The sequence below is a fragment of the Harpegnathos saltator genome, unplaced genomic scaffold (genome assembly GCF_003227715.2).
Source record: "Harpegnathos saltator strain DR-91 unplaced genomic scaffold, Hsal_v8.6 scaffold265, whole genome shotgun sequence".
NCBI lineage: Eukaryota > Metazoa > Arthropoda > Insecta > Hymenoptera > Formicidae > Harpegnathos > Harpegnathos saltator.
Window position 1 is genome coordinate 354859 of NW_020230056.1, and position 16010 is coordinate 370868.

General features: G+C 44.2%; 1 protein-coding gene across 4 annotated transcripts in view; it reads left to right on the plus strand.

Moving 5' to 3' along the window:
• The window catches only part of Mitofilin (inner membrane mitochondrial protein mitofilin), a 71904-nt gene that overhangs the window by 3594 nt on the left and 52300 nt on the right, over positions 1-16010 (plus strand). For all 4 annotated transcript variants that reach the window (XM_011144258.3, XM_011144259.3, XM_011144260.2 and 1 more), the window contains exon 10: positions 8589-8817. In XM_011144258.3, coding sequence (XP_011142560.1) covers positions 8589-8817 — 229 coding nt within the window. The remainder of the gene's footprint in view (positions 1-8588; positions 8818-16010) is intronic.

Sequence of the window (16010 nt, forward strand, 5' to 3'; positions counted from 1 at the left end):
GGACGCGAGCTTTAGCGGCATTATTAATGTTGCTCTAGTGTTTATACGAGTGGAGTCCGGCACGAGTCGCGCATTCATGCGTCGTGAAATCCAGCTCTGTCATTGCGTCGCGTTCGTAGCCGCCCGAATTAAAGGAAGATAGCGCGAAATCCTCCTTTCTTTTTTTTTATTGTTTGATCGTTCGTTTGTTTGCTCGTTCGTTCTGCGACGACAATTGCGGCGGGGGCGAGAAACATCTGAGATTCCTGGGGGGAAAACGGTATTTTGCGGCGAAAAAATGACGGAGACGGTTTTAAGAGAGCTGTTTGCACCCGGCGGTGACGGAAGACCAGGGCGGGAAGAAGAGAGAAGAGGGTTGCTTGAAAATCGTAAAAGTGAAAGAATAGAGAGATCACGGTGAGATAAAACGGACCTTCGTTAAAAAGCGTCGAGAAATTGCAGAAAAAGAAAGTAACAACGGGTCACTCGAGTCATGGTTGCTTACATTGCTCTTTAGTGCTTTTTAAAACCTCTCGCGCCGAATGGGTCGCGCGTAAAGTGATATTCAAGCGCCGCTTCGTAAAGAAACAAATACACTTTATAAAATTCCGCCGGTAAAAAACGCATCCCTCCTCTTCGCTTCTCTTTCTATGAACGATTCTCATTCTCCTCAAATAATCTTTCCTCTCAGCGCGAGAGCGACCTTCTGCGAATTAAATGGCATCCGAGTCGAAATCTAAACTAAGCTACATACAGATACACACACACACACACACACACACGTACAAAGAGACTGCGCCGCTTGTATAAGAGCGCATCATGTTTATTCTATATATGACGAATTTAAATTAATATGCGCTCGCGCGCGTGTAACGTCACATATGTGATGCATTCGTATGCGGTGTCGCAGCACTGTCGATGCAGCCCCCGTCGATTTTTTTTTTTTATTTATTTCCATTTGGCCGGACGCCAATATTTCGCCAACGACGACGGCCGATATTATTCCTTTAGAGTAGACCGCGCTGCTATAGTCATGTCCGTATGCTGCCGCGAGGTATCCGCTGAGGAACCATTATGACTTACTGTTCTCATAGTTGTCCAATACCCTTTTCCGCCTCCCTTCTTTATTCACCCGCCTCTTCTTTCTTTCTCATTCTCCCCCTCACTCTCTTTCTCTCTCTCCCTCCTTCCCTCTCTTTTTGCCTCTGTCGCACCGCTGCCGAATATAAATCTTGTCCGATCGATTCCGCCGCACGCCCGACCTTTTGTTCTCGTTTCGGACAGGAACAACGGTGTCCTCTAATTGCTATTTGTCTACGAGCTTCCGGTACCGCTCGTTAACGTCCGGTCGAATATTTCACCGTTAATGCTTCGGCGGATGTATCGTCATCGCGATATCCCTGCGTCATCCATTAAATTACACGCATGAGAGTGGAATTAATTAATGATAAATCATTGCACAATTAGTAACACGCATCCATAAGTTGGCGCTAACAAACGGTCGATCGTTTCGCGAGTCGATGCAAACTGTTCGGGGTAAACGCGTCGAAAAGTGTGTCACGTCGCCCTGACGTATAAGCGCTCGATGAACGAGTCGCGAACTTTACAGCGCGATTGAGTCTAGCAGCGAGGGAGAGCCTCTCTCTTTCTCTGGCTCACTCGTGTCATTTAATTAAGATAGTCTCGCTTCGTTTTCGTCGTCGACGACTCGGTCTTCTCCAAATGTTTTTCCTCGACGTCGACGGGAATCGAGGCAAAGTCGCTCTGCAAATCATCCGAGAAACGAAGCGGCAGGCATGAGTGAACTTTCTCACGAGCGCGAGTCCCAAAGAAGTTTATTTTTCTTTAATCCGAGAGGGGTCTTGTGTTAATAGCCACCTCGGAGAATATCCTATTATGAGTGAAATGAAAGTGTGCATCTCACGATGAGATACTTGGCGAGGAAATGGCGGGCTTTATTCTTTAGAAGATGATACAACTATCTGAAAGCCCATATATAGAGTCAACGTTTCCTTCCGTCCGAAATCTCACGTAAACGGTGTCGTGTTTATATAATTTTTATAGTTATATCATATCGAGACAAATAGACTGGAGATTTTTATTCATGAAAAATTCGACGACAAACGAATATCATCTCTCACCGGCCGAGCTGTCTCTGTCGAGCCCTTCCCGCGAATGTTCCGCTGCTCTTGGCATTCCTTTAAGAGGAATAAAGTGATGCTTCTCGAGGAAATCTCGGAAGAGCTGTAAAAACAACAAGAATACACTGTCTCACGATTATAGAGAGCTTGAAAAATTCAAAGTTCCTTATCCGCCGTCGCACGGTTAGGATTTTAGCGTGGCCTGGCTGCAGGATATCTTTATAGCGGTACACCTAGAAGTTATTTACCAGGACAAACGTAAATTATCGATGAAACTTTTTGCAACGATTTGTTTTACTCGTCCGCCCCCACGCGCGCAAAAGCGAGAGAGAGAGAGAGAGGGGGGGGGGGGAGAGAGCGCGAACGAACGAAGCGCTGGCGGGCGAGCGAAGCTTATCCACCACCGCCGTCTGGCAGAAACAAAAAGCTCGCCCGCCCGAAACTCGCCCGATCCATTTTCCATATAGTTTTTTAAAGCACATCTCGCTGCGTTTTACTCGCCGAAAATATCGCCGATAATTTTATGAAACATGACCCTTTCCTCCGGCCCCGCGCGAAAACGCACAGCTGTTGTGCAATCACGCGACCTACGGTATTTAATGAAAGTTTGACCGGAAAATTAAAGTTAAAACCAATCATATATTTTGCATTTAAACTAACTTTGCGCAGTTTCCACGTTTTTCGCTATAGATCCTGCGTTTCGAGTTAATCTTTCGAGTCCTGGGATTTTTTCTTTCTTTCTTTTTTTTTTTTTTTGGAAATTATTTTTGCAGAGAGATGTCACACGCAGATAGATGTAAATGGTGTCTCAAAAGTTTGATTTATTAAAAACTATTTTCATTGTAGGGGGAAATTAGATTTTATTATAAGAAAATAGGAATTTGACGAGGAAAATGGAAATGCTTTTGTAGATGGTCAGAGATAACTTCGAGAGCACTCTGTTAATCATAAGTAGACAAAATCGATAGGTCTTTCATTTTCAAGATATTATACGCCGCATATTCTTGGCATTAGAATTATCAAGCGACAAGAGCTGCCAAGATGACCGGTTTATAACTTTTCACAAAAATTACTCAGACTTATGCAACGATGGGCTGTGATATTTTTAATGGACGTTGAATGAAAGTAAAAAGGAAGATGCAGACACTTTTGCCCTCACATGAAAGGTACATTTAAAAAAAAAAAAAAAACTGTCATTTCAACCGCTCCAGTAGAAATAGGTCGCGTTAATCTCGGAGGTTCTACACTACTAAGGATACGCCCGGATTCAAAGGGTTAAAGTACATAGCCGATTTCAGGCTGTGGGTAAGACCGCTCGCTTTGATAGAATAGCGCCTCTTTCGATTCTCTTCAGTGCTGCTTCCAACTTTAATACGCGGGTATCCAGTCGTGCCTGTCGTATCACGACGGAGGCGCGAAGTGCGGCGGCTGGCGCGTATTTTTCCGGACACTCGGACGAGCCTTTAACGGCACGTGTACGACGCGACGATGATCGTATATCTGCCTTTACGACGGCAGCCTCTGCCGCTGGAATGGAAGAAATCACACGGCGTGTATATAGAGCGATTAAGCAGCCGCACGGCTGACGCGTTGAGCTTGGTGTTTCTCCTTGTGGGCGTCTTGTAAATCGAAGAATTCCCACATGAACGCGCCAACGTAATCGCACGTGGTCCGTCCGATCGCGTAGCGCCAGTTTTTTTTTCCACGAGTTCCCCCGCCCCCTCTCTCTCTCTCTCTCTTTCTCTTTTTCTCCGAGCCCGGAGATCGATTTTCCTCGGCACCGCGCTTTATCTCCATGAATCGCAGATACGTATCTTCTCCCTGCGCCGAGATTCCGGAATAATTTAAAGACGAAGTCACGAGTGGTCCGAATTTTTAATAGCTTTCTAACGGCCGGATATAAGAGGCATACGGGGAAACCTTTGACCTTTTTATTTCAACGACAAATTTCTTTTGACGGCTCTCGCTCTCGGAGAAAAAGTTTCGCGAGCGGCGCGGAGTATCGTTTATCGGAGCATCCTCCGATCCGACATTAAATATCCCGGTGATTAAATCTTAAATTGAAATTCCGGGCAGAAGTAAGATCCAATCGAATTCGAACAATAGGATTTTTTCCTCCGTCCCATTCGCGTCTCAGAAATTCAGTGGAGTCTTTCGTTTTCTTCTTTTTCTTTTCGACAAAGGAGCAACTATTGGTTTTCGATTGGAAAATTATTATAACTCAAAAATCGCCGCTGCCTCTTGATTTAGTTGCGGACAAATCGACTGGGATAACTCGTTGTAAAGCGCATGCTAAGACTAGGAAAAATATCTTGATTGGAACGTCGAGAGAAGTTGGCGGGCTCATTGTCGTAAAACCCGATCTAGTCCGTAAGAAGAAAATACGCGATTTTCGCGATCTGATAATCTTAAATTCCATCCAAGCCCCTTTCTTGTACGTATTATACTTGCCATCAACGCAAAACGAGGACGTGGAAGGTAGATGACGAGAATGAAGATCCTCCCTCAGTCGCGAAGAATTTTACGGAAAGATCTCGAGAGGAGAGTCGCGAATATCATCAGATCCTGCCTTTTTTCGCCGGAATTATATCGAAATTTACGATACGTCCGAATTCCTACGGCGGTTCCCTCCCGTTTCGTTCCCGGCCGTTTCGCTTCTCATCGCGGACGAATCGATTCCGATTTCGTGGAATAAAAGAGGAGGAGATCGACGCTGATTTTTTCAGCCGCATCAAATGGACTTGTGGCGCGCCGTTCAACGGCAGCAGACGCGAACGTTTTGTCGGCGACATTTGCCAAAAAGCACCAAGTTTTTCCATCGTAAACTTTCGATCGCTCGACGAAGTCACCGAGGCGCAACCTGCGCGCGCGTGTTAATAGCTCGAAATCCGTTTTCCTTTCTTTCGGAGGATCCGCCGGCGTACACGTCGACCGAGCGCGATCCCCGGGTAGATTGCCGTACAAATTGTCGTCATTAAATTAGATGCGCGCCGAGAAAAACCGGCCCGATTTCTTCGGCGAATCCGTCCGCGCGAGATAAACGCGAGAACCGAGCGGAATTCGTTTTCGTCAGCATTCGGGAGCGAGAGAACGGGCCTGAGAGAAATAAAGTACGCGCGAAGAGGGGCGGAATGGATAACTGTGCCCTGCTAAAGTTGAAGATTGGAAGATCATCGGTAGTTTTAATGGAATAATCGACGGCTAGTGCGACTTAAGGTGTATTAAAAAATGTTAAGTGTGTTAATAAATATTAAGCCAAGTGCATAAGTACATAAAGTTGACGTGGTCGGAAAGCTTAGGCACTTGGTGTTACACTTTTCTAATTTGTGCAGAGATTTTAATTTATTTATATTTTCTCCAATATATATAATTGAAGCACTATTTGCTCTATTGACGGATTTAAATTTGTTCCTCCATTGACAGTTTCAGTTTTGAGGAAGTTAGAGAAGAACCGCATAGATACCAGACATTTAGTATTGATTACCAACTTCTAAGATGTCGACGAGTAATTGATTGAATTATCACCGTCAATAATTATGATCATTAATTATCACTATTTACTGTGACTTCTAATTTTATTCGGAATTTGTTAGAACCGATAATATGTAAAATTTAAAGAGAGAACACACACATTTAACAGGAATATGGATTTGTATCAGCTGTTTTATTTGGCTGATAAAACAGGTGCAATTGTCACAAAATTGAAATATTCACATTATTTCCACTGGAGAGATTGAAATGACAAGTTTTTGAAAAAAAAATAGATACTCACGAGTAAAAACATTTATCCATTTGTTTGTAGTTTTATTCCACGTTTATTAAAAATATTAAGTGCTTTGTTACATAAGTTCCAGTAATTTTTACTAAAAAAACAATTACTCGTTTGACCGTTTTAGTAATTCTAGTTTTAATAATTCTAGTATTATACAAAATTGCTTTCTTTAAAGCGTAATCATAATGAGGATTGTCAGGCAATCTCCTTAATCGTCTACTCTGGAGGGAGGAAAATTTTCGGAATAATTTATACGATAATGATAACTGCAACGCGCTGTGGCGGTGCATACTTTAACGTTGTAATCGGACGTGCAAACGACGGTACCGAGCAGAAACATCGTGGGATTGTTGCGGAACAATTCTCGCGTGACTTTACGCGAATATAAGCGTGCGGCTGCCGTTTTTCTTCTGCCGCGTTTAATTAATCCGGCTTGCTGCAATTGCGTCATATAACCGGTGGTAGTGAAATGCTTTGGATTTTTCAAAACGGATTACGAAACGACGTGCCGCGGAGCGGCTTAGTTTCGTTCTCCAGCCGGACGAAAACGCGACTTACCTGTTGTTATTTGCACATTACTTTGTCACATATAAAATTCTAATTTCACATCAATTAATTCCATTAGGACCTTTCTATACGCGGCAAGAACTTGCTCTCGGTAAAATTTCGAGGTTTCGAACGTGAGAAAGACCAAATCTCGTCTGCTGTCTTTCGAACGTCGACGCGGCATATCTCTTAAGTTTGCGCAAAATGTTCGTCATGTTTGTCAGACGAAGCAGAGAACGAAATTTTACCCGACATGGAAAATTCAATAATAAAATAAAACGGACATCTTGATTCGCTATTCTGTCAGACATCTAGCGAGGACTTTCCATCCCTTTTCTCATATCTAAATTTCCTATGAGAAAATCGGGTAGAGAAGCGATCAATCTTCTGCGTCAGCCTGAAACTTGTCTTTGCGAGGATTAAAAGCAAATTTGAGAGGACAGAAACGCCATCTCGAGACTCGTTGTTAGGAAACCGACAGGACGACGTCTTTATTTAACATCGCGATCGGCGATAGCGACGTGAAGAATGGCTACTCGGAGATCGCGGCTCATTTCCATTCGTCCTCGATTCCGCCGCGCGCCACGTGGGGACAAGTACGTCTTTCGCAGCCATCATCGCCAGCCAACGTTAACCGCCCCGGAGAACTTTACTTGCCCGTTTACTATCTTCGCGAATAGGCCGGATCGAACTTGGGGTGCAGCGAAGGGGATGGTGAAGGTAGAGGTGGAGGAGGAAGAGGTAACGATCGAGGAGGCTCTCGCGTTTCCCTTGCCCCCCAGCCGCCTTTCCGTCCCCCGTAATACCGATAGATCCCACTTCCACCCTTGACTCAAACGGGTTGGCAGGGTTGTCGGGTCAGCCGGGCGTTAATTATTGACACGGGCTTTCGGTACATAGAGTTCCAGGCGATAGTGGACCGTTCATGTCCGCGGACGCCGTTCGAGAAACATGGATGGCCCGTAGACGTTGCGCATACGAAACACGACGTCGGTCGAGGGAGGTAAGAGCAGATTTACAGCAGGACGATCGAGAGATTGCTAGGCGGGGGATAGAGGACGCGAGTTAGGACGGGACAGCGCTAGACTTTCGAGGCTTGGTTCGCTGCCCAATGAGGGCGGCCCCCCGTTGATACTTTAAGTGCGGATAATTCATCAAAGTCTCATTAGGCTAATGCCTCGAGCCTCTGTACCTTGAACGACATTATCATTCTGGGAACAGCGACAGCGATCGTCGGAATTTAAGAGCCGCGAGAGCTGCCGCGGAGACTAATTTTTCTTTTCTCCCTTCCTTCTCTTTTTCGCGCACGAGACACGGCCGGCAAAATTTGTAGCGCGTCGATCTTTGAAATTTGCGGGAGAGAAAGAGAGAGAGAGAGAAACACATGTTAAATTCTCGTTGGAGATGCGCGAGAATCGGGGATTTACCGCGTCGAGCCGCGATGAAATTCCAGCCCCGAATCGGATCGGCGAAACTTAAGTTTTAATTAACGGCATAATTAGCAACATGGTCTATAGAAGCAAGCCGCTGGATATTAATGCGAATAATTTTACACCGGATGATAATGGAATAATAATGTTTGAACATGCGGTAGTGTACGCGCCGAATGTTTTTCCGGACTTGCAACGTACGGAGTGAATCGACTTCCCACGTCAAACTATCCTGAATTTCAATTAGCAATATATAAAGAACTCCACTATCTCTTCCTGATTATTTAACTCTATGTTAATTGATTTCTCTCGAGAGTTCCAGAAAATATTTCTCGCAGCTTCAGGCGGCGATCGAGGCTGGTTCTCCTTCTTTGCCGAAAGAAATTCCGAGTCTTAAAAGGAATCAATTAAAGCAGAAATTAAGTGCTCGACTTTTTCCAAAATTGCCAATGTGCGAGATTTGTATTCAAATTTCCTCTTCGAATTCGGAACTTTCGAAATAGTCGAATTCGAACAGTACAAATGCATATTCGAATCGAATGCGGATCGTTCGCACACCTCTGATTCCCGCCGAGGAAATGCCTCAAACTCCGGCCGTCTGTTCTCGGAAGATTTGGGATATATTTCGTAAATTTATTTTCCTCTTAAAGAAGAGAAACGAAGCCGAGAATATGCTTCTTCGTAGTCGTGTTACGAGCGGCGGCCGTCTTCGTGTTTCAGCTGCTGGCAGAGCAGAAGAAGTTCGACCAGGAGTTGCGGCGGGAGCTGAAATTGCAGTCGGAGATACACTCCGATCATCTTCGAGAGGCACTTTCGGTCAAAGAGCAGGAAACGCAAAGGAAGCTGCAACGCGCGCTCAGCGAGCAAACCGAGGCTGAGTCCATAAAGTACAAGACGCAACTCGCTGTGGTGGTGGGGAAGTTACACGCTCTCTCGGCGGCTCTTAAAGGTAAGTGTCCATCGTCTCTTTATACCTTGTTCTCACAGGAGGGCAAGCATTTTTTTCCTTTTTGCGCGATAAAATACTACCGCGCATTGCGATTTACGTTTTTCATGAGGAGAACTCGATTAAACTGCCAGTCGGCGCGCGTTCCGGCTGAACAGCGGATTATGAGATAATTGTGAAATTAGTTATCGATTAATTCAGCAAAACGATCGACATGGGAATATCTGGACGAAGTATGTACTATTAATTTGGGCAACCAAAGGGTGCAAATTTGCGATAAGAGAAAAGTTATGGTATCTCGGGTTATAGGAGGTTCTGTTCGCCACTATTCGGCTTATTTACTTAACTTACTTATACGTTCTCGATCGTAAAACGATTTGCCCATTTTTATCGAGCGATATTGCAGCGCTTTAAACTGGCACTATGAAGAGCTGCTGATATGCATGCGATAGATAAGAATAAAAGTACCATAACGTTTATTTTTTTTTTAATAATCTATTACTGTTGTAACGTTGGATGTCACGTAGGTATATTGTTATTACTTTTGCTCGTGTTATAATCGATTATACCGTGCGTGTACAGCTTCTTTCATTCGATAAAAAATATGCAAACTACTTTGCGACCGATCATCTTGAGGTGAATATTTCAATTAGTAAGCAAGTAAAAGTAAAAAACTTATTGTAAAAGTGAATTAATAAATTAATAATACATATGTTGAACTATATATATATACAAAGTTGAAAGATTTTGATTGATTGATATTTTCTCGGATGACTGAAGTACCGTTTAATGACATTGCAGCTTACGTTCGTTTTTCCACTGATGGTTTAATCTTGATGAAGTTAACTGCACAGATCTGACAAACAGACATTTAGTATTAATTAACCTAACATTTAGTATCAACTTTTAAAATATCGGCGAATGAATGTTTCGGACTGTCACCGTCAGTTTAGAATTATGACGTTTCCAGTATATTTATTGAAATTTTTTAATTTTATTCTAAATTTATTATAACCGACAATATATAAGATACAAAGTAAGAACACATGTTTAGAATAAATACAAAAATAAATGCAAAAATTTTCATGTTTTTTCAGCCTTCTAATATAATTATTTTAAATTGAAATATTTTCCCATGGTTTTGTGTTTTTATAATATTGGTATTGAACTTTTTAAAACGCTATTCATATTATAATTCATTGGTGCACTTCAAAATAGTTGCACAAAATAGGTACACTTCAAAAGTTGATACAATGAGCAATAAAAACCTTCTATTCGGCATTGCATTTGATATAAATTCCAGCAAGAAAATAATAATACGAAAGCATGTGAATTTATTTGTTCTTGGGGAAAATATTGTGTCCCACAATGCAAATATTGATTTTGTCGAAGACGGTGGGAAAATATTTCAATTTAAAATAATTACACTAGAGAACTGAAGAAAGAAACTAAAACTTTTGTATACATCTAAAAATTTAGTAAATGAGAAAAAACAATTATCACAAATTAAAACACTGTCACTAATTAGGGCATTTACTTCGCAACATATTGACAACTTACAATGAATTGACACAGCAAATTCTTTCAAAGATGTCGCTTCAGTTGCTTATAAACGTCACAGTTCCAAGTGCTATGAAACCGAACAACCGAAGGAATTGCGATGGTAAAACCCAAATATGCCCAAAATATGCCGTAACTTTCCCTTACCGCTAATTAGACCTTTTTCGTATTAATAGAATGCTCGGTTCAGGTACTTTTACATCAATGAGCAAAAGCGACCTTGCCGCGGTAATTGCGCATGCGCGAATTGATAATTCTCCCTTAACCCTTTGAGGCACATATTTTTCAGAAAATCCGAATGAAATGAAAATTTATATACGGGGGTTTCTGGGGTCGCTGATGACGAATCCGTTATTAGATTTTTGAAATTCAAGATAGCGGATCCACGATGGCGGGCGTAAAAATGAAAAATCGCAATAATTTCGGTGACAATGGGTATTGTGGGGTTTTTGGAGTCTCTGATTACGAATCCGTTATCAGATTTTCAAAATTCAAGATGGCGGATTCAAGATGGCGGTCACAAATATGAAAAATCCAGATAATTTGGAATCCGCCATTTTGTAAAATGGATTTTAGAATGTGGACCTCAGATTCGTAATCAACGATCTCAAAAACTAACCAAAGTACAATTTTAACTAATTTAACAAAAATTCTATGATCCGCCATCTTGAATCCGCCGTCTTGGGAAATTAATTTTAGAATTTGGACCTCAGATTCGTAATCAGCGACCCAGAAAACCCCCAAATCTTGATTTTGAGCAAAAAATTCACACATAGTTCGTGGAAAATTATTTTTTTCTGTAAAAATGTGTATTTTTCACACTTTGTTTATTTATAATAAATGGACAACTTATGCAAAACACTTTTCAACCTTTCATGTATGTTCCCATATCATATAAGAAGTTAAAAAACGCAAAAGACCTGAGACGCGAGAATCCCTCAAATATGAAATATTTCATGAAAATGTGAGAATAGGTGAAAATAGGAATAAATAGGTAGTAAGTATACTTACCACTATGCCTCAAAGGGTTAAAGAAATCGTCCCAAGTTTACATCGCAGTCCCCGCGAGTAAACGAATATCCAGCGTGTAACTGCCATTGTGTCGGCCGACGGACAAATCATCTTTCGGGCTGAGTTGCTTTCGCCTTTGTCGCTTCTTCCACTGTACCGCGTCCTGGCGTTTAATTACACGGGCAAAAACACAGGCTCTGCCGTATAAAGACCGCACGCGCGCGCGCGCGCGCGCATGCGTCGCGTCCGCGTGCGAGAAAGTGTCGGCGACACATTTTCAGACACTTGATTTCCTCCGCTGTTTGTCTTTCCCCGATCCCTTTGTCCTTCCGACACTAATGGACCTCTCATGTCGCGATACGGATCGTGCCGGCTTCGGTTTCGGTACAGTGTGCTGCGATCGGTATTGTTTGCCACTCGCGCCCTCCTGTCTTTCGCTGTGCCGGACAGGTAACTTAGCCGCAGAAGTTTGCAGGGGCAAAAAGTCACGAGCTCTTACTCACCCGCGATAGAAAGAGGATATTTATCCGACGTATCGCGCGCCCCGAGGATCCCTGCTGATGCGCAATTAAAAGTACATCGGGAGTTTCTGCGGATTATTCGCGATACTAATTGGAACAGTTTGCACGGTGCTCTCTCTCCCTCTCTCTGAAGAGTTTCGGAATATCGCCGGCAAGAGCGAGTTTAGAGTTTAGAGATGTTAGTTTCGAGATGAGAACGTTAGAGGCGCACAATTGAGAATAGAAAGAAGTTCGTTCGCAATCAACAATAAACATGGCATCGCATCGAAGAACGGTCGAGAGAGAAGAAGAATATTATCCGGAGTATCACGCGCGTCTCGATGCAAATTTATAATTAAAGTACATCGAGGGGGGGGGATTATTAATTATTAACGCCACTAATTGCTGCAATGTGCAAAGGTTTAAAAAGTTTGAAGATATCATTAGGAGAAGCGTTTACGTTAGAGATATCCTATCAAACTTGTCGAGCGAAGTTCGTCCGCAGTCGTTCGCGACAAGTGTCGCGTCGCATCACGGAATGGTAGTGAGAAATGAAGGATATTATCCAATCGTATCACGCGCCCCGAGGGTACCTGCAAATCTAAAATTAAAAGTATAATACATCGGAAGTTTCCGCAGAGTATTCGCGCTACTAATTGGAACAATTTGCAAAATGAGCTAATGAGCCTCAGGATGTCGCCGAGAAGGAAACTTTTACGTTAGAGATGCGTCAAACGCATTTGTCAAGCGAAATTTCTTCAGTCGGCAAATGTCGAGTCATGTCATGGAAAATTGGTAATGGTAACCCACGCATTTGCAATGGAAAGAGAATATTTGCGATGGGAAGGAGATTTTATATATTCGACGTAGCGCGCTCCTTAACGATCCCTGCGAAGGCACAATTAGAGATGCATCGGGAATTTCTACTCATCGCTCGCGCTACTGATTGACGCATTGTGCAAAATGGTCTGAAAATTTTAGAAAGATGTTGTCGAAAGCGGCATTTATACATCAGCGAGGTTCTGTCAAACATGTCGAGCCTTCGTTGGGCAAAGTTCGTTGAGTCGACAAACGTCGCGTCCTGTCACGAAAAGTTCCTGTCAGAAGGATATCGTCCGACGTATTCGCGATGGAAAGAGAAAATATTATTAAACGTATTCGCGATAAAACGGGAATTTCCACCCGATATATCGCACGCCTCGGGGGCTCTCGCAAGTGTATAATTGAAAGTGCTAAGAAAATTTCTACGGATTATTTGCGCTACTAATTGCAGCGGTTTGCAAGATAACCTGAAAAGATTTAAGGATATCATTGGAAGGAGCGTTTACGTTAGCGACGTTCTATCAAACTCGTTCAGTACTCGCCGGGCAAAGTTTGCTCGTGGTCGACAAATATCGCGTCGCATCGCGGGACGATGGCGATCTAGAGGGACATTATTCTCGATAGAAAAGGAATTTTATCCGATGTATCGCGTGCCTCGAAGACTCTCGCGATCAAAAATCGAGTATAATTTCAATTCAGATTTTTCGCATTGCTAATTGGGATAATTTGCAAGACGGGCCGAAAGTCTCGAGATATCGCTAAAGGGAAACGTTTGCGTTCGAGAGAGAGAGAGAGAGAGAGAGAGAGAGAGAGAGAGAGAGAGAGAGAGAGAGAGAGAGAGAGAGAGAGAGAGATGCGCTGCCAAAGGCGTCGAGCAAAGTTCGTTCGGTCGACAAACATCGCACGGCGTCTCGTCGCATCACAGCATGCTGGCGGTTTGCGCGTCTCGCGTGACATACACACACATAACACACACACACACAAACGCGACTTACAGTCCCATTATCTTGCGGCAGCTTTGTAATCCAGACGCGGAACGCGCGACATTCTGAGATGTGCACCTGTCCGAGATATCCCCGAGCAATGTTTGCCCTTTCTGGTTTTATTGCTAACAGAGGAACCGGAGAGTTTAATCCGGATTAATCCTGTTCGAGTTTAACACAGCGACGCAGGCACTTTCATGGGTCCCTTATCGCCGCTGCCGTGCGCGCACGCGCTGTGTCCGTCCGGTGAGATTAATTCTCGATTAACAAATCTCGTACACGACGTGCACTCACATTGCGCGCGCCGCCTGATAACTATCTTTAATTAGTTTCCGTTCGAGTAATTTTCCGGTCACTAAACGGATTACGCGACATGTACCGATATTTCGCGCTCGCACCCTCGGCGAATCCCTCTCCCTCGCTATCTCCCTATCTATTTATCTCTCCCTCCCCTTTCCCCCCTCTCTCTCACTCTCTTTTTGTCTCGTCCTCGCGGTCTCGTTCTAGAGTTTACATATTATTGAAAATCGTTGTCTCTGCACTCGCGAACGAGTTTTTTGCTCGTATTCAACGACCGTTCTTTTAAAGGGGCTCGCGTGTTTATTATCCGAGAGCTTTATCGATTACCACCATTATTACCACATTTAATCCCGGATATTTCTCTCGCTCTCACCCTGAGGTTTCGCTCCGCCTTGCCGTATTAATCGCGCGTGAGGAAGAAAGGGGCTTTTAATCGGGCGAGGATCTTCGAAATAGCTTTTATCTTTCGAGTAAAACGGTGTGTGCATGCTTTATCGTGTTTTATCGTACGAACGGCTGGTCTCGTTAGTATTTATTGCAGTGAACGATTTGTTTCGACAAATGGAAATGGATACACAGAGCGGATGGATGAACGGCGGACGTGCGTAACGTTTTCATTCGTATTTCAAACGTATCTCCTCAAGCTTTCCGATTAAAATGCTCCGTAATTTTCCGTCGTCGCCATCGGCGCTGACGATTATTATTGTCCTAATTGCGATTCGCCTCTTTAAGTGCTGTCACCGGATCCGGCCGAGCAGAATGTTTCTGCCGGCAGACGCGAGCGCACGCTTCGCGCGGAGCCGCGCTTTCCGCTCGTTAATTAACTTCGCCCAACAAGCAGACGAAAGTGGTAGAGGTGGTGTAGGTAGCCGGAGGGCGGAGAAAGAAACGTAGAATATGGCGGCGCTCACGCCGCTGTATAATATCCATTATCCGTCGAGGAGCGCTGCGTTTAATTTGGTGAATTACGTCGTTCCACCGGCTCGGCTCGGCTCGGCTCGGCTCCGCTCCTGAGCGAGCGAGCGCTCGCTCACTCGCGCGACAACAGAGTTAAGCCCCTTGCACAATGCCAGGTAACACGCAATAAGAATTAAAATAGACCAATCACAGTAGATTATTCTTGTAACAGTCGATTGTGATTGGTCTATTTTTATTCTTATTGCTTGTTGCCTGGCATTGTGCAAGGGACCTTAACCGGAAGTTAATAAAATGCGCACGCGCGCTTCCTCCGAAGTGTTACGTCGTACGTAAGGACGGGACACACCTCGACGAGTCGCCGAGTCCTCTCGTGCGATTTAGGCTTACGCGATAAGGGCGCACGAAAAAAATGGAAACATTATCGGCCCTTCGTCTAGATATTCCGCCAAGAGGAAAACGCGTAAAAGAGATGCGAGGAGAGGGAAAAGGAACGGCTTCCCTCCCTCCCTCCCCCCTGGCTCTCTCTCTCTCTCTCTCTCTCTCTCTCTCTCTCTCTCTTTCGCGGCATCCGCAGCGGCAGCTGCGAAGACGTATTCTATGAATAGAAATTAGCGATAAAAAGATGGCATGAAAAGAGATGAGGACGGAGACGTTGAAGTGCAAACTGCATCTCCGAGATCTCAACGTGGGCGCTGGATAGCACACCCTATCCCACCCCCTCGTACCTCCACCGAGGGGTAACACTCGGTATCGGAACTTAGCGACTCGTAAGAGCTTCGAGCGAGCCTCGAGCGCGATTTCATAAAAGCTCTTCGATTATGGTTTCCGACGATGGTCGAACTTTATAACTCCGAGCGACGATCGTAAAGAGCGGTAAGTTCCGCGCGTAAACAGGGGACTTTGTTCCGCCGGGTGTCGTTCCGGCGCTTGTGAGTCTGATGGCTGTGCGGTATCTTGGCTCTACTTAGCGTTTATTTGATAGTTCTGCTCGTATACTCGGACTGAACATCGAGATGGTTCTCCCGGTGTTTACACGCGCTCGCGCGATGTGTAAACAGTGAACGATGACAAAAACGTGCGCGTGTTGTCAAGCAGCTCGCGC